Here is an 18,444-nt window from a genome sequence, read left to right on the forward strand (position 1 = left end):
TGGGGTGATTCATTTTTTAAATTGTACTAATTTTTCTTATTTCAAATAAAATACAACATTCATGTAAAATGTAAATGTACAAACAATAGTTGGAAAAGCAGAGACACTATGTAAGAACGTTACAAATGTAAATTGTTCAGGAATTGGTTGAATTGAATGCATCAGCTTTGCTGAGATAATTTTTAAGAGAAGGCCAGATGAAATATTTATTCAGTAGGGTCCCCATTCTCTCAGCAATTGCAAGTTCAGATTTCTGATGTTGCAAAACAGAATGCCACCAAAAAATGTACATTGAGTAATTTAGAATTCTTTTAATTTTTAATTTTTTTAGATTTATATCCTGTTCTCCCCAGAGAGCTCAGAACAGGTTACAAGTTAACATTCACAGTGTTACAATATTACATTGCATAGGGTTACAAGTTAACATTCATAGTGTTACAATCAATGTTCCCTCTAAGGATTGATGAGGTGTGTGCGAAAAAAAATATGCATGAGTGACAAGTTACATACTCCACAAATTTATGAGCAGGCGTGGAAGACGAGTGCCTGTGAGATTGTGGGAGGGTTAAATACTCAAAACTTAGAAGAGAAACAATTTACTTAAAGATTTTTTAATTACGTAATATCATCAGTTCTTCAATTTTCACAAATATTATCTTCGATTCTTTTCAGTTTTCCAAAAACCCGTTTCCGCACAAGCCTCAGTTATGATTTTATAGAAACATAGAAATAGACGGCAGATAAGGGCCCACGGCCCACCTTAATGTCCCTCCCCTACCTTTGCCCTGTGAATAGATCCCATGTGCCGATCCCATTTGGCCTTAAAATCAGGCACGCTGCTGGCCTCAATCACCTGTAGTGGAAGACTATTCCAGCGATCAACCACTCTTTCAGTGAAAAAGAATTTCCTGGTGTCACCTCGTAGTTTCCCGCCCCTGATTTTCAACGGATGCCCTCTTGTTGTCGTGGGACCCTTGAAAAAGAAGATATCTTCCTCCGCCTCGATGCGGCCCGTAAGATACTTGAACGTCTCGATCATGTCCCCCCTCTCTCTGCGCTCCTCGAGCGAGTATAGCTGTAATTTGTCAAGCCGTTTTTCGTATGGTAGATCCTTGAGTCCCGAGACCATCCGGGTGGCCATTCTTTGCACCGACTCCAGTCTCAGCACATCCTTGCGATAATGCGGCCTCCAGAATTGCACACAGTATTCCAGGTGGGGCCTCACCATGGATCTATACAATGGCATAATGACTTCCGCCTTACGACTGACGAAACCCCTTCGTATGCAGCCCATGATTTGTCTTGCCTTGGACGAAGCCTGTTCCACTTGATTGGCAGCCTTCATGTCCTCACTGACGATTACCCCCAAGTCTCGTTCTGCTACCGTTTTTGCTAGGATCTCGCCATTAAGGGTATAAGACTTAAGGGTATAAAATACTGAATGTATTTTATTAAAGTATAAAAAGAAACAATATTCTGTACAATTGTCATTTTATAAATACAAATAATACAGAGCAAGGATCAACAAAACCCTTGTCTCCCCTCCCCTTCACATATATCCCCTCTACTATCAAGAAAACTGAATAAGCCAAATTATTACAGAATGCTACACAGAAATATCATGCTAACAGAATACCGCAGTCACACATAGCAGGAATAGGGTTAGGGGAGTGCAACTAAGGCAACTGCCCCCCTGGTCAAAGAGAGCCCTAAGCCACTGCCTGGACTTTGCAGTCCCCAAGTTATGTCTAACACCAGCTCTAGCAGGATATATATTTCAAATCTGATATATTCAAATCACAAAACAGAAATACAATTATTTGTTTCTACCTTTTGTTGTCTCTGGTTTCTGCTTTCATCTTCTTTTCACTCTCTTCCTTCCAGCGTCTGCCTTCTCTGTCTCTTCAATCCAGCATCTGCCCCTTCCATCTACTGTCTGACCTCTCCCCCTTCCATATGGTATTTGTCTTCTTTCTGTGCCCCTTTCCATCCAGCCTATGCCCCTCTCTCGTTTTTACATGATTCATTCGAGATTCACTGCTCTCTTCATTTTTATCTCTCCTACACCAGATCTAACATCTTTGTCCCTCTCAATTTCTCTGCTGACACCGCTTCCCATCTCATTCCTGTCTCTCCCCTTCCCCTTCTCTAATCTCCCTGCCAGCTGTTTCCTTCCTTTTTTATTCTCCCTTCCCTCTTCCCCCTGTCCAGCAGTAACTCTCTTCCCTTCCCTTTCCCTCCTCCCCTCCCAGCAGCATCTCTCCTTATCCTTCTCCAGGTCCAGTAGCAGCTGTCCTTTTTTCCCCTTGCCCAGTAGCTTCCCAGACTCCTTTCCCTCCTCCCCTCCCAGCAGCATCTCTCCTTATCCCTCTCCAGGTCCAGTAGCAGCTGTCCCTTTTTCCCCTTGCCCAGCAGCTTCCCAGACTCCTTTCCCTCCTCCCCTCCCAGCAGCATCTCTCCTTATCCCTCTCCAGGTCCAGTAGCAGCTGTCCCTTTTTCCCCTTGCCCAGTAGCTTCCCAGACTCCTTTCCCTCCTTCCCTCCCAGCAGCATCTCTCCTTATCCCTCTCCAGGTCCAGTAGCAGCTGTCCCTTTATCCCCTTGCCCAGCAGCTTCCCAGACTCCTTTCCCTCCTCCCCTCCCAGCAGCATCTCTCCTTATCCCTCTCCAGGCCTAGTAGCAGCTGTCCCTTTTTTTTCTCACCATGCCCAGCAGCTTCCCAGCCTCTAACAGTGGCTTTCTCTCCTCCCAGCAACTCTCCTTACTTGTCAGCCCAGTGATTCAGGAAGACAGCCTTGAGTCCTTTGTTGGGTCACACCGCCTCTGAGGAAAGCGGAAGTTGCATCATCAGAGACGGCCGCGACTCAGCAAAAGCCCCAAGGCTTCCTTCCTGAATCGCTGCGCTTGTAAGTAAGGAGAGCCGCTGGGAGGGGAGAGAGCACACTGTCGGACTGCGCGAACTACAGCTCGTTGATCTTGCCGGTCCTAAAGGAAATTTTTAATGTTGATCTCGCCGGTCCTGTGCGAGCAGGGCAGACCGCCGCCGCCGCTTCCTCTCACCTCCGCCCGTGCTCGATTGAGCGACACGAGTAAAAGTATGCGCAACACCACTGAAAATAGTGAGCGATCGCTCATGCGCTCAGCTTAGAGGGAACATTGGGCAATATTACATTACATAGGGTTACAGTAATAGTACATAAGGTTACAAGTTAACATTCAGTGTTACAGCATTACATTACAGAGGGTTACAGTAATAGTACATAGGGTACCATTCAGCAGTACACAGTGTCATTACGTTAGTCAGGGTGCACAGTGTATGGAATCTGTTAGTACAATCTAACACAAATAATCCATAGGAGTGGAACTGGGTTTGGAAAACATGACAGACATGACTGATACACAGTTTCCATGATGTACAATCTTAACAGAATTGTTAGGCAAAGAGGTAGGGTTTTTTTAGCTTTCCTAAAGTTTAGAAGGCCCTGAAGGGATCTGATGTGGGGAGGTAGATTATTCCAATTTAGTGTAGATAGGAAATGGAAGTAAGTGTCATATTGCTGGATTAGTTTCAACCAATTTATATTAGAATTGTAACATCCATTCATGTGTTATATGAATGTAATAATTGGTCTGCAAATTGTCATATAGATCTCCTATTGTAATTTTTAAATCCTGTTCCCCTCAAATATGTCTTCCCATCTCTCAAAAGAAACTTTGACATCTTCCGTACAATAGCACTAAAGGTTCTAATTATTTCCATGCTGTATCCTTCTGCCCCTCTTTCTCAGACACATACACCCCATGCTGCACCCTCTACCCTTCTCTCTCAGCTTGTTTCCAGTACAGTAGGAATATTATGTTGAACCTTAGAGTAGTCTATACATTCTCGTGAGCATACTACAGAAAGATGTCAATCACAGCTTTTGAAACCACCTCCTTCTCCTAGGAGTCTGTTGCCCCTTCAGTTTCTCTTTCTACAGACGAGTATGAAAGGTGTCGTCTTTCTGCTTGGTTTATTTCTTTTTTATTTTGCAATAGTTTTGCAATTTTTTGCTCTAGTTGCAGTCTTTTTCATGAAATCAGAGATCCCTTTTGATAAGGGTCTACTCTGCCTTCATGGAGAGGTGCAGACTTTAAATCTGTAGCTAGCAGGTATATCCTTCTGGGACCTGTTTCAGCAAGCCTGCTGAAGATTAGTGGAACTCAGGTCCATTCCCCTGGTGTTTGCTCACCCCATTGGTTTGGTCAGGAGCTGGAGTGCAGGCTGTTTAGGCACTAATAACGGTCATTTGGTGTGCTCATGGTGCTGGCTGCATTTTGTCTCGCTCCCCTCCCCCTTTTTCATGAGAGGTCTGGGAGTGTTGAGGTACATAGAGGTCCAACCAGCAGCCTGAAGATCCCAGCAAAGTGGCTGAGTGATTGCAAGCAGAGGGCCTCTTCTAGAACAGCTACACCTGAGAGGAGCTGAAGCAGGCAGCAGCAGTACCATTTTCTCAGCACATGGTCTGTGAGTAAGGCTGTGACAGCCTTTGAGAAAAATTGGGGTGAGGGGGTCTTCAAAAGCTGTTTAGTAAAAGGGAGCCATAGTGCAAAATGTAGACAGCAGATATAAATTTTCAAAACGGACACATTTTGATCACTAAATTGAAAATAAAATCATTTTTCCTACCTTTGTTGTCTGGTGATTTCATGAGTCTGGTTGCAGTTTCAATATTTCTTCCCTTCTTTCAGCCTCCTGTATGCTTCCTCTCCTCCAAACCTCATTCTCTCCCCCAACTTTTTCTTTCTTTCTCCCTGTCCCCTTCTTTCTTTGTCTCCCTGCCTCCCTTTCTTTCTTTCTTTCTTTCTTTCTTTCTTTCTTTCTCTCTCTCTCTCTCTCTCTCTCCATGCACCCTTTCTTTCTGTCTCCCTGTTCCCCCTTTCTTTCTGTTTCCATTCTTTCTTTGTCTCCCTGCCCCCCCCCCTTTATTTCTGTCTTATGTTCTTATGAGATCTGCTGTCCAGTAAGGACTTGAGATGATAATCTGGCACACTGGCCATAAGATCATTCAGGCCTTTGTCAAAAAGTATCTGTCCACTGAAGGGGAGCCTGCTAAGTGTAGCCTTGGAGGTTGAATCGCCTGCCCATTGCCTGATCCACAGCATTTGTTGGGTGGAGAAAGAATATGCAAAGACTCTCATTGCATCATAAAGTGGGTCAGCCACATAGTCCTCCTCTGCCAGCACAAGTTGAGGTAATGGTTCAGCTGCTATCATGTCCAGGATTTGCAACTGTGAATTGCAGGCTTGTGCTATGAAAGAAGCAGCTGATGTTGCCTTAACTCCAAGGGCCAAAGCCTCAAACTGCCTCCTGAGGACCATATCCACTCTGTAGTCCTATGTATCCTTCAGCACAACTCCTCCATCACTGGCTGGGTAAAGATGTGCATTAGTCACCTATGCCACCAGGGAGTCTACATGTTTCCTTTGCCACAGTCCCATATGTCAGAGGAGGGACAGGACCGTGGCAGAGGGAACGTGCTGCAGCGGCAGGACTCAGATTTTGACGCAGCTCCTTTTAACATTGGCGGTCAGAGGGGAGGGTTACCGCCTATCTCTTTATTCCAATTCAGTTGATCTTTATGTAGTTTGCATTTCCCTAAGAAATGCAAAATCGTATTTCAAAGTATATAGTGGGGTAAACCCATCAATAATGGATACTAAAAATGGGGTAGTTTTTGAAAAGACTATTCTAGGGTTATATAGTTGCTTTTAACATTCTCTTCTTTTTTGAGCTTAACTGCTCTCAGACTTAAGTCGAAAGGACATCATAGTGCCCAGGCCAGTTGCTGTGTTTGTTTACACCTCATAACAGCATTAGTAAAATTAAATTTAAAACAAAACCAAATATCCCTTATGTCATCCCTACCTGCATAAGCCAGATTTTCCAACTAAGAAAGGGAAATGGATTGGGATCTGTATACTGCCTTTTTGAAGTTATACAACCAAAGGTTTACATACAGCAGACATAGCTCCCTCCTGTCTCAGACCGCTGGGGGGAGGTGCCTGTCTTCAGCTGCTGTAATGGAGGAAAGGAAGGGAAACAGAAGGGAAGAAGAAAGGAGACCCTGGCAAGTGAGTTATCAGAAGACAACCAGAGCCTGGGACCACAAAATGATTTGAATAATGACCAGACAACAAAAGGTAGAAAAAATAATTTTATTTTCTGCTTTGTGATTACAATATGTCAGATTATGAAATGTGTATCCTGCCAGAGCTGGTTTTAGCAGGTGTGAATTAGGTCCTAAAAGAGAGAGGAAGTCTTTTTTATTTTTTGGTTACTTCACAGAACCAACGTGGGGTTGGAGAGGTTTTAATCCTATACTTCTACTAAGACTAAGGGGTCCTTTTTATTAAGGTGCACATTTAGCATGTGCTAAATCGGTTAGCGTACCTTAATAAAAGGATCCCTAAGTATCTTAATTAAAAATTTGGCCCATGACAGCCTGTATTTTAGATTTCAGCCCCTTATGTGATTGAGTTTGACACCCCTACTCTAGAAGATCCGAGTCACTTCAGTCTTTCAGTATGGCTCTTGAATACGTGGCACTAGCAAAGAAAGGATATTCAGTTGTCATTATCACCCTACTGAAGGTCAAGAAACCATCCACTTTTTTGCATATGTCAAGGCGTAGGATACTTTTCAGCGATGGTTCAATAAAGAGAATCTAGAGCCCAACAAAACCCCAGTATCCTCAGTACTGGCCTTTCTTCAAAACAGCCTGGGCAAGGAATTAGCAGTGGCGTCCCTTAAGGTGAAGGTGGCAGGCCTGCCTTGTACTAGAGGCCAAGTGAAGGGAGTCTTCCTGGCTGCTCACCCAGACATCATTATATTCTTCAAAAGAGCCCAGAGGCTCAGGCCGCTGATCCAAGAACCCTTCCCTCCTGGAATCTCAATATCATGTTAGATGGTCTTCAGAGGTCCCCATATGAGCCTTTGGAGGAAGCTTCTCTCATGGATCTTGCGATTAAAGCAGTGTTCCTAGTTGCAATTACCTCAGCCAGAAGAGTCTTAGAATTGTAAGCTTTGTCGTGCAGGGAACTGTTTCTGAGGATCACGGAAACAGGAGTGACTTGTGTACAATATCTTCCTTTTTGCCAAAGGTTGTTTTTAGCATTTCACATCAACCAGGAAGTCAGGCTACCAGCCTTTCAACCCATAGGTTCTAAGAAGAAAGGCAAGGCTTTTAAAGATGATGGACGTCCACAGAGTTCTCTTGCATTACCTGAATTGACAAATAAGTTTCATCTTTTGGACCATCTCTTTGTCCTAACCAAAGAACAAACCCAAGGCAGACCAGCCTCCAAGGCTTCCAGTTTCTGGTGGATTTTGGACAGTGATCTCCTCCACCTACATTGTCTGTGGCAAACAACCGCTGGTGTAATTGAAAGCATGTTTGACCAGAGTAGTAGCCTCCTCTTGGGTGGAATCGAGGGCGATAACCTCAGGAAGAGATATGTAGTTCTGCGATATGGTGTTCCCTATACACTTTCACTAAATTCTATAGGGTGGATGTGGCAGTTCAAGAGGATACCGCTTTTGGATTCTCAGTGCTAAATGCAGGCTTATCTCTCCCACCAGGGACTTTGAGGTCTGCTTAGGTATGTCCCTAAGGTTCAGCATACCATTGCTGTTGCACTGGTAAAAGAGATTAGATTCTTACCTTGATAATCTTTTCCAGTAGAAAGGAAAGATATGCTAAACCCCTCCTCTCCCGTGGGGGAGTGTGTAGTGCAGTGTTAAGAGCTACAGCTTCAGCATCCTGAAGTTGTGGGTTCAAATCCCACACTGTTCCTTGTGACCCTGGGCAAGTCACTTAATCCCCTATTGCCCCAGGTACATTAGATAAGAGTGTGAACCCACCAGGACAGATAGGGAAAAATGTTTGAGTACCTGAATGTAAACTACTTTCTGATGCACCTGTTTCTGCCTGATGCACCTATTTCTGCCTTATACTTCATGGTTCTCTCCATAGCTATTTCCCTGCTAGTCTGAGTATGGGTTCAGAATCAGTTTGTAAATAGAATCTAAAGAGATAATTGAGCTCCACCAATATGCAAGCTGTTGCTTTTATTAGTTTTGTTGACTTGTTATAACGTTAAATGAACAGAACAGAACCTTGGTTTCAGGAAGTTCCCCGTGTCCCTCCTACTGTCTTTTACTCTAGAACTCTTGCATATTTTGCAATGAATTGAAGGGGACAGCAGACTCCTGGGAGTAGGAGGTGGTTTCAAAAGCTATGATTGAGATCTTTTTGCAGTATGTTCACACGAATGGATACAGTACTCTAAGGTTCAGCATGCAATTCCTATCTACTGGAAAAGATATTATCAAGGTAAGAACCTAATCACTTTTTATTTTGTTGTCTCTGAGATTGGGAGTTATAAGATCAACAGGCTCTTTTTGCTTCTCAACACATATCAGTTACTGCAAAATGTCTAAAGGCCTGTCTGATGTTATGACAAAATAAAAACTATATTAAACTGTATTAAAAAGTTTTGATATCGCCTCAGCAAGGCCAATACACAAACCTGGGACCTTACCTTATCATAACAGCACTAACTTCCAGAACTCAAACAGCAACAACCATGCACTGTAAATATTACATCATGTCCTAAAATACTAATATAGCACCTAGTGAGAAAACAGAACAATTGGATTGATACAAGATTTCTACACAGAAACTACATACTAACAGAATACCACACCCTGGTCAGACACAAAACATAGACAGACCCTCAACAAAACATGAAACAAGGGGCCACAGATCAGTGATAGAGAGATGAAGGCAAAAACTCAAGGAAATAGCATATCCAGCAATACTAGAAAAACAAGCCAAAAATGCAATATATCAGAGATATGAATTTCCAATGACTGGTATATTCCAATTAAATTCAGAATAGAATACTTTTTCAACTTTTTGTTTGAGTAGTAGACTGTAGACTTGTCCAACCCTTTTTTAAACCAAGCTATGCTAACCACTGTTACAACATCCTCTGGAATTCATTCCATTTAAAATATTCAAAATAAAATGCTTTTTACCTACCTTTGTTGTCTGGACATTTTATTTTTCCATCATGTTGGTTCCTCTCTTCCTTTGTCCCTTCATCAAATTCTTCAAGTGGCTGCTGTCCATTTGTCTTTTCTCTCTCCTTGCTATTCCCTCTGCCTCTGTCATATATATCATTCCTTTTTATTTCTTTTCTGTCTCTCACCCTTTTCCTCTACTTTTCAGCTACCTAACATATTTCTATATCCTTTCACCCATTAGTTCTCCCATTCCCCATCCCATTCCTTCCTCAACCTTTCATTCCCTTTCATCTTTAATTTACTCCCAATTACCACCTTTCTACCCTCTGTAATCACTGTCTTTTTCATTAATTTCCTTGCCACCCCTCTTCTTCCTCTCCTGGCCTCTCCATTAAGGTTCCATCATTCCCTGCATCTTCCTCTCTCCACCCTTGTAACCCAGCATCTGCTCCCTCTTCCTTCCTTTGCCCCTGACATCTCCCTGTCCTTTCTCTCATCCCTCACTCCCATTGTTGGAATCTATCCATTAATCCCTTCTGCTCCGGGATCCATCATATCCCTTGTTCTTCCCTTTCCATCTGCTGTGTATCTTTTCCTCCCTCTCATATACCCCCAATGTCCAACATATTTCCCTCCCTTGTTCCCTAAGTCCAGCATCCTCTCCCTTTCTCTGCCATGACCAACATTTCTCCCTTTCCTCCACCCCATGTCTATTTCTCCCTCTCATCCTTCCTTCTACATATTTCCTTCCTTCCCCCCCAACCCCACTCACAACTAACATACTCTCTCTTGCTTCAACAGATCAGTGGTGATTCCTATAGCTGCCTGCCACTAACCCAGAATTCTCTCCTATGCTACATCCTGCCTGGGCAGAAATAGGAAGTTCTGATAGAGGATGGGATGTGGCATAGGAGAGGCTTCTGGATTAGCGGCAGGCAACTGTAGGAATCACTGTCACTAACTCATTGAAGTAATAGAGAGAAGTATGGAAGATGCAGCGGCCGTGGGAGCTCAACACAGGAGGTAAAATAATTGCAGGAGCAGCGGTGGCAGCAACAGTGGCTCCACAAATGGGTTGAGGAGAAAGAAGGGTGGTAGACCCATGTGAACCTTCGGACCCCCCACCAGTGGTTCACTTATCCGTTGGGGTACGTGTACCACATGTTGGGAAACTCTAGCCTATAGATAAATGTGATTTTGCTTATAACACCACTGCTTTATTCTTAACGTGTAAGATCTCAGGGTGGTAAAAGAATGTGATAAGATGGCGACAAAGGCAGGACTATGCTAGGCTGCATAAAGAGAGACATAACCAATAGAAGGAAGGAGGTGATAATGCCCCTATACAAGTCATTGGTGAGGCTGCACTTGGAGCACTGTATTCAGTTTTGGAGGCTGGATCTTACTTGAGTGTATTGACTTGAATTGTTTTGGAGAATGCGACTGAAATGATATAGGGACTGTGCCAGAAAACCTATGAAAGAGACTTGAAGATCTGAATAAACACACCTTAGTGGAGAGGAGAGATGGTGAAATTGCAGATGATATATAAGAAATTAAAAAAAGATACAAATGTTTAATAATTGCAAGTAAAAACACTGTGGAGAAGATGATGTTAAAGAATGCAGGCTTTATTGAAAGTACAATCCAATAATCCACATGAAGAAGTATCTAGGACCCAAATCATTGGGACTATGGACCCAACACGTTACGTGTTTCAACAAAACTCTTCCTCAGGGGTCCTATGGATGATAATAAGATAAATGGAATAACTGCTATAGTGATGAAATAATTGATGTGCAATAAATAGTGCAGTAATTGTGTGGATTTCCGTTGACTTGTGAATAGTGACTGGTGTCAGAAATCTGTATGGTACATCCTATAGTGTGCATGTAATAGAAAAAGTGTCAATATGTGAATGCAGCCGAATAGGTGCAACAGATGTCACATTTTTTAAAAGGTGTAATTAAGTGACAAAAATTCTTCATCTGTCATTGTGGGGTGCATGACAGATGTCATGATAAATAGAATGTGCTTAAGAAAGACCAAAAAGAACAAGAGAAAGGAGCCTAGTGACTAACTAGGATCGTGAGAAATGAATGGATATATACCCTGAGGGTCCTGATTCAAAAACTCGTGGATCAAATGCTAAAAACTAAAATAGTCATGTAGTTATTAAAGGTATATAAAGGTTATAACAAAAACAAAAGAGGGGCCACAGGAACAAAACCTTATTTTGAGACATGTATTCACAAATTCATAAAAAACAAACTAATTTAATGATGAAAAGCCTTGTAGTTAAAAACACCATGATTGAAATTAAAAACCTTAGCATAAAAAGTGCCAAGATATTAAAAAAAAAAAAACAATAGGGGTTGAAAAACCAGGAATATGTCAGCCCTTATTACTAACAACTGCACTGGTTACCAATAGAAGCTAGAATACTTTTCAAATTCACTTGCATTTGCTATAATTTGTTATCTGGATTATCTCCATTCTATCTTTTTTCTCACTTCGAATTGTATAGTCCGATTAAGTCTACCCATCGTTCTGGTTTATTTACTTTTCCCCAATCCCAAAAATTGTTGTTACAAAAAGTTTTTGATAGAACCATGGTCTATCAAGCAGGTAAAGCCCAAGCTTGGTTAGATGATATGATTCAACAAACTGCATCCTATTGCACTTTCAGGAAATTAGTAAAGACCTATCTGTTCAAGAAATTTGTTGCTTTATTAGTGACTATATCATAGTATTCACACTATAATAGTATAAAAACTGTATATTGTACTGTTCCTTCTCATATATTCTGTATTTCATCACTGAATTGTTCAGTTCTCTTATTTTGTGGACCGCCTAGAACTCTTTGGATGTTGGTGGTATAGAAAAATAATGTGGTGGTTATTAGGTAGAAATTTTTAAAAATAAATAAAGCTGCAAGGAAATAAACTTAAAAGCAACATCAAGAAATTAGAGATTTGCGTGGAGACATAATTTGGTCCCCATTCCCACCCATCCCCAGTGAATTGTATGCCTTTCTCATACCATCTCCATCATGTTGGTACCGTCCCTTCACTAGCTCCACAGTTTTGGATGGTGGTGGTTCAGCAATTGGCTGTACCTCAACTACAGCTTGATCTGCTATCGGTGTTTGTAGCTGTTTATGGCACCGTTAACCCTTCTTTTTAACAATTTCACAAGCAATATTGCTAAGGAAAAACTTTAGTTTTTGATGATTGGAATCAATGAGTGAGTACAATATTGAAATAGCCTGCACAATCTCAGACCTCATTTTGAAATGCTGTTTTCATATTAGTTGAATACAACAGAAAACTCCTATCTTACTTCAAAAATGAATAAGCACTGGATAAAATGGTGAACAATGAAAATATTTAGTGATATGAGAGAACTTCAGTGACTTCAGCAGTTTATACTGCTCAAAATAGCTGCATGCAGGGAGAATCCCTGAATCGCTACTTTATCGGTTACATCACAAATGTTCTCTTGTATTAATATTTCACCAAAACGTGTTGATTCAAAAATCTCAAATGTGTCTTAATAGCTCAATTTCCATCTATGATAAATCAAATTTATGTTGTGCCCATTTAAAACATGACTGATAAAGACTCCAATTGTAATTTGGAAATACACAGTGCTTATTTTCAGCCTCCAGTAGTTTCAAAACCTTATATGGCAACTGGCTGCTAATAAGACCGATGAGAGCCTCATTTCGTTGTCTGCTTCAGGAACATGTAAGAGGTCAAGCATCTTTGAAATTTTATATGGTTAGTGTTTTCAAGGATTCTTGGCCTTCTGCCGAAGTCCAGTGCTGACTAAAGATTCCTTATAGAAGTCTCTTCACTCCACGCCAATTCAAATCAAAGATCATGAGAACTTCATGCATCAGAAGAAGCCTATGCTGCAGGAAAATGATACTCTGGTTTATGTTGCTAGGCAATTTCCAGAAGTGTGTTACAATTTGGAGGAGTCAGCAGATTTCTTATTTCTCCAATAAAAATTTGACCCTTTACATCACCATTAAGAAATATATCTCCATCTGGGAATATTTTGTGTCTTAAATTTCTTCAGAACTTATCAAAGGAAATATTCATCATTCAACTGGAAATGAATCAGAACTACACAAAAGCAGATAAAGACCATATAGCCTATCCAATCTGCCCATCTGCTATGTATTTTCCTTTCCGTTAGAGATCCTATATACTTGTCCCAAGCTTTCTTGAATTCAGATAGTTTTCATGTCCATCACCTCCACCAGGAGACTGTTCCATGAATTCACTATCCTTTCCATCACCAACACTTCTGCACATGCATTTGTTTCACAGTGGCAGGTACCCACTAACAGTATATTCTTGTATAATCCCTTTGGAGGCTGAACTCTCAGGTTATGCATCTATTCCAGCCTTGGCTACAGAACTTATAAATAAAACCAACCCCCTCTGCGGTCACCTGTGCGGACACTCCCCGTGAAGTTCAGTTTGTTTCTGCAGCCTATGCTGAGAACTTATAGTTTCTTCTGCTCGTGATTTTATTTCTAAATTACTAGTCTTATTTTCTATTCCACGGGTATTGCCCAAGTGCTGCAGATTCACTCTAAGAGTGTTCCTTCGATGGGAGATAGCAGACTTTTCTTTAAAGATTGTCTGCTTCTGGAGGGTGCTCTGTAAGCTTGAACTGCAGTAAGCCCTCGAGACAGCCTGCAGATTGGATCAGGTCTCCTGGATCAGGAGCCATCTCTTCCCTGGTTCGTCCGCAAAGGGGTAGAGTGCAGGCTGCTGCAGTTCCATTGAGGTACGCCAGGATCAGAACCAGACTTTGTGTCTTCCTTAATTCTCATGAGGGGTCCTTGTGGTTGTGATCTGTGGCGACAGGGAAGATGAAGCGGTCAGAAGATCTGAAAAATCCAGTTTAATCAGCTCCTAAGGTACTGATCTCCCTATGCTTGCACTTTGTATTACTGGCTGCCATTGAAATGCATTGCAGCACATGTATCAGAGCTGTCTGTGAGTCCTGGCAGCAGGACAGAGGGTAGTAGCATAAAAGCCATAAACAGGGAATACAGATTTTCTTGTGTATAGAAAACTGGCTAGGTGCTGCACACACAAAATTGGATGCTATATATGCCATTCACCTTCTATAGAGCTTTTTTCACCTGATAAATTACTAGAAATCCAGCCTTTCTTTGTCTAGAAAACTAACATTTCATAGGAGTTTTTCTGAAAACAGTAGTAGTGAAATCTTTATTACCATATAGTAAAATGAAGGCCCTACTAGGATCTATTCTGAGAGTTGCCTCAGCTTTCATTGTAACTGCAAGCTTATAGGAAAATGCTTGGTCTTATGGTTCAGTGGTGCATTTTCCATTTGCTTATCTCCATATGAGAAAAGTATAGTGGGAATTAAAATCACAGTGCAGTCAATCTATACACCCTCTTTTGTTTACTGTATAGATGCTTCCAACATAAGTTAAGGAGAACATATTTAAAATGTCTGGTCCATAAAAGAGAAGCAACTCCACATATATCAGTTGGAACTGAGGACAACATACAAGACCCTTAATTTCTTTCCAAAGAGCGAACTTTAGTTCAGACAATCAATTCAAATATCCTACATTGGAATCTCATATCCGAGAGTGAGTAGTAGCAGTATATATACTGGAGACCAGAATTACGTGGCAGATGGGCCCAGTTTTTGTGGCATCACAAATGGTCCATGAACTATACAGTATTAATGTACCTCTTCAAAAGATGTGTAACATAAAGTGAATCTATTTACATCCAGCCTCATTAACAAACTTCCTGTTTTTGTGTCAAAACGCTAACAAAAATAGAACAACATGAATAAAGTATTGTGGTTGCCTTGTTGGTCTGCTTTAAAGCTCTGCCTTTGAAAAGATTTCAAAAAATGTGTTGTTAATCACAATGCAAGGGGGGATACCTTTTTTTTAACATTGTTTCTGTTTGCTAGCTTTAGCACATAAACACACATGAAATCTCCATGTTATCCTTTCATAAATCTAATAACACTTGAGTAAAACTCAATAAAGCAGCTTTGATTCTACGTAACAGCTCTTAGCCAAAGGCAGCTGTAGTTCCATTTTTCCTGAAGCGTTCCAAGTGGAGATTTCATAAAGTTAGAAAACTTTCAAGAATAGATTATTGAAATCCATATAATCCTGCTTTATCCTTCTCTATAGTATTTGACTCTGACTGTGTGGATATTAACAACAGCAAGAGTTAGCAACTCTCAGCTTGCCTTGGAATTCAACAGATTTTAATTTCAGCAAGAAAAGTTTTGGCTAAAGAAATGATGCTTTTAAGTGGAAGAGGTTCCATTTAAGTTTAAAGAATTGAGTAACCATGGTCCCGAAGGCCACAACCCAGTCAGGTTTTCAAGATTTTTCGACAATGAATATGCATGAGATTTAATTGCATATAATGGAAGCAGTGCATGTAAATCAATCTCATGCATATTCATTGTGGAAATTGTGAAACCCCAAAAGGGTTTTTTGGTCCTCAAAGACTGTGGTTGCCCACCCCAGACCCAACTGGTCAAGGCAGATTATCAAGCCATTTGATGGGAGAATTTTCTCTTTGGATCCTCTTCTGGCCTGAAACTAAGTCTGTATAAATCTGAGGCACTGCCACAATTGGCAGGGAGCAGTGGATTCATTTTGATGTCATGCTGATGTTGCAATTGAGTCATTTTAGCTATTATGTCTCTGGTAATTGAGGAGCCTAGATGTAGCTTTGGCATTGTCAAGCTCTATGGCAGTTCTGGAAAGGGTGACACTTTCCAAGATGCTTATTTCCCAAGCGGTTACTGAGATGATTGCCTTTGTCACTGGTTTACTTTTTCTGTATTCTGTCTAATGAAATAACATTTTTATCAAAATCAGACCTAAAACTATACAGTATATGCATTTTAATTGATGATATTTCCCCCCTGTTGATTTCAGCTTCCTGAACATTTATCTAATTGTTTTTTCCCCCTTTCTTATCAGTGGTTAAAGAAGTGGATAAAGAAATGTGATGATGACAGTGAAACATCCAACTGGATTGCAGCCAACACTAAGGTTAGTGTCTTGATGCTTTCCTAATGTTTAGTAAGCTACTCAGATCCTCTGGTTTTACATAAAACTAGAAATAGGTTAAATATTTTTGAGTTTGACCCTGAAACCTGGAGATTTGTTCATACATGTAAGAGCAGCAATAAAGATAGTTTTATCTGTTGTATAGATTATTTTCCATTTTGAAGATCTTAATATAACAAGATGCTTGGTTTAAGAGGGCAAACAGGTGCTTATTTAAGCACTATTTTATAAAGACACATACATAGGCATCTCTCTGTCTCTTTATAAATTAGTAGCATAAGTGGTAGACATTGTACCTGGAATGTAGGCATGGACATTTGCACCTGCTCATAAGCAGGTGTGAATATTTGTGCATAAAGTTCATAAGTGTGTGCATTAAAATCTATGGTACTCATAATCGAAATGAAAACAAGTCTAAAAACCTGCCTAAATCGGCACTTGGATGATCAAAAAGACAGGTCATCCAAGTGCCTATAATCGAAACTTGTGCAAGGAGGGCATTCTAGTGCACCCCTATCTGGACCACTAGTTGATTCAAGCAGTGTCGTTCCAGGAAAGCTCCTGGGGTATGGCTTGGTTGTGGAGGTTCTGCAGTCACTGGATTGGGTGGTCAACCTATCAAAAAGCCGGTTGACTCCATCTCAACGCTTGAAGTATCATGGTGTACTCTTTGACACTAGCTTGGGGAGAGTTACTTCCGGAGGCCTGGGTATGCAAATTGCAGGCACAGATTCGCTCCTTGATGGATTGTTGATGCCCATGGGCGCAGGATGTTCTGCAGGTCTTGGGGTCAATGGCCTCCCTGGAAGCGGTCAGATGGGCTCGAGCTCACATGCATCCTCTTTAGTATGCGCTTCTACGGAACTGGTCGGCCTAGTTTCAAGATCTGGACTCCTCCTGTACCTCTTTGGGGGTTATTTCATTGCAGCCTATGCTGATGGCTACAGTCTTGCAATCTGGTTCAGAGAGTGAGTCTTAATCAGCCCCAGTGGACAGTACTTTTCATGGACGCCAATCTCCTTAGTTGGGGGACTCTATGTCAGGATCTCTCGACTCAGGGTAGCTGGTCGCTGGTGGAGGCATCCTGGTTGATCAATGTTCTGGAGATCAGAGCCATTTGGCCAGCATTGGTGGAATTCTAATCCTTACCAGAAGGCAAGTTAGTTTGAGTTCTCTCAGACAATGCCACGGCGGTGGCTTACATTAATCAGCAGGGAACCAAGAGTCATCTAGTGACGAAGGAGGCCTCTCTTCTCATGGAGTGGGTAGAGGCTCATCTCTGGACATCTCGGTTTCCCACATAGCTGGAGTGGACAATGTCCAGGTGTACTTCCTCAGTCATGCGCTCGATCCCGGTGAGTGGTGTCTCAGACAGGACGTGTTTGAGTTTATTGTTCAGTCATGTGGCGGGCCAATCGTGGACCTCATGGCATCGAGTGTCAATGCCAAAGCTCCAAAGTTCTTCAGTTGGCACAGGGATTTCCAAGCTAAGGAGCTAGATGCTAGGCTTGGCTGATAAATGACTTGCTTTACGTCTTTCTGCCTTGGTGGGCAGAGTTCTTTGGACTGCTCGGCACGCAGGCCATGTGATTCTCATGGCTCTGGACTGGCCCAGGTGCGCTTGGTATGCAGATCTGGTTCATCTGCTCAGTAGGCCGCCTGACCTCAAGTGGAATGAGCTTTGAGAAAATCTGGAATGGGTTTCTTTTGAAGAAGATACGCCGAAACAATAGTCTTCTTGATCCAACGCGCAATGGTAGCCTTGGAAGCACCGTCCCTCTTATGAGAACCCATGAGAAGAACAAAAAGACAAATCCGACTGACGAACTCCTGGGTCTGCTGAACATAAGCGCAAAGGACCCAATGGACATCCAATTTGAGCAGTTGTCTCCAGTGGATATCTGTAAAGCTGCACATTGGTCTTCTCTCCATTCCTTTGTTTGCCACTACCCTGTGGACGTTTAGGTGGGTTGGATGCGGTTCGGTGAGCGTGTTCTTGTGGCAGCCTTTCGGGGGCCCCACCCATGAGGGGTACTGCTTTGGTATGTCCCATCTGTTTTTGTGCCAATCTGGAGGGACGATAAGGAAAAATGAGGTTCTTACCTGCTGCTTTTCTTTCTTTTAGTTCCTCTAGATCAGCACAAACCCTGCCCTGTCGTTTTGTTTGGTGTTTTCTTATGAAGAGTTGTGTTTTCTTCTGCGGGTTTTTGTTGTCTTGATTGTTGGGGAGTATATTAAGAGCAGCGGCACTTGGTTCCACTGGTGTA

At 41.9% G+C, this 18,444-nt stretch overlaps 1 protein-coding gene across 3 annotated transcripts in view; it reads left to right on the forward strand.

Annotated features, from left to right (window-relative positions):
- The window catches only part of ARIH1 (ariadne RBR E3 ubiquitin protein ligase 1), a 254,134-nt gene that overhangs the window by 195,541 nt on the left and 40,149 nt on the right, over window positions 1–18,444 (forward strand). For all 3 annotated transcript variants that reach the window (XM_033919555.1, XM_033919553.1, XM_033919554.1), the window contains exon 9: window positions 16,088–16,159. In XM_033919555.1, coding sequence (XP_033775446.1) covers window positions 16,088–16,159 — 72 coding nt within the window. The remainder of the gene's footprint in view (window positions 1–16,087; window positions 16,160–18,444) is intronic.

The sequence above is a fragment of the Geotrypetes seraphini genome, chromosome 14 (assembly GCF_902459505.1).
Source record: "Geotrypetes seraphini chromosome 14, aGeoSer1.1, whole genome shotgun sequence".
NCBI classification, from domain to species: Eukaryota; Metazoa; Chordata; class Amphibia; order Gymnophiona; family Dermophiidae; genus Geotrypetes; species Geotrypetes seraphini.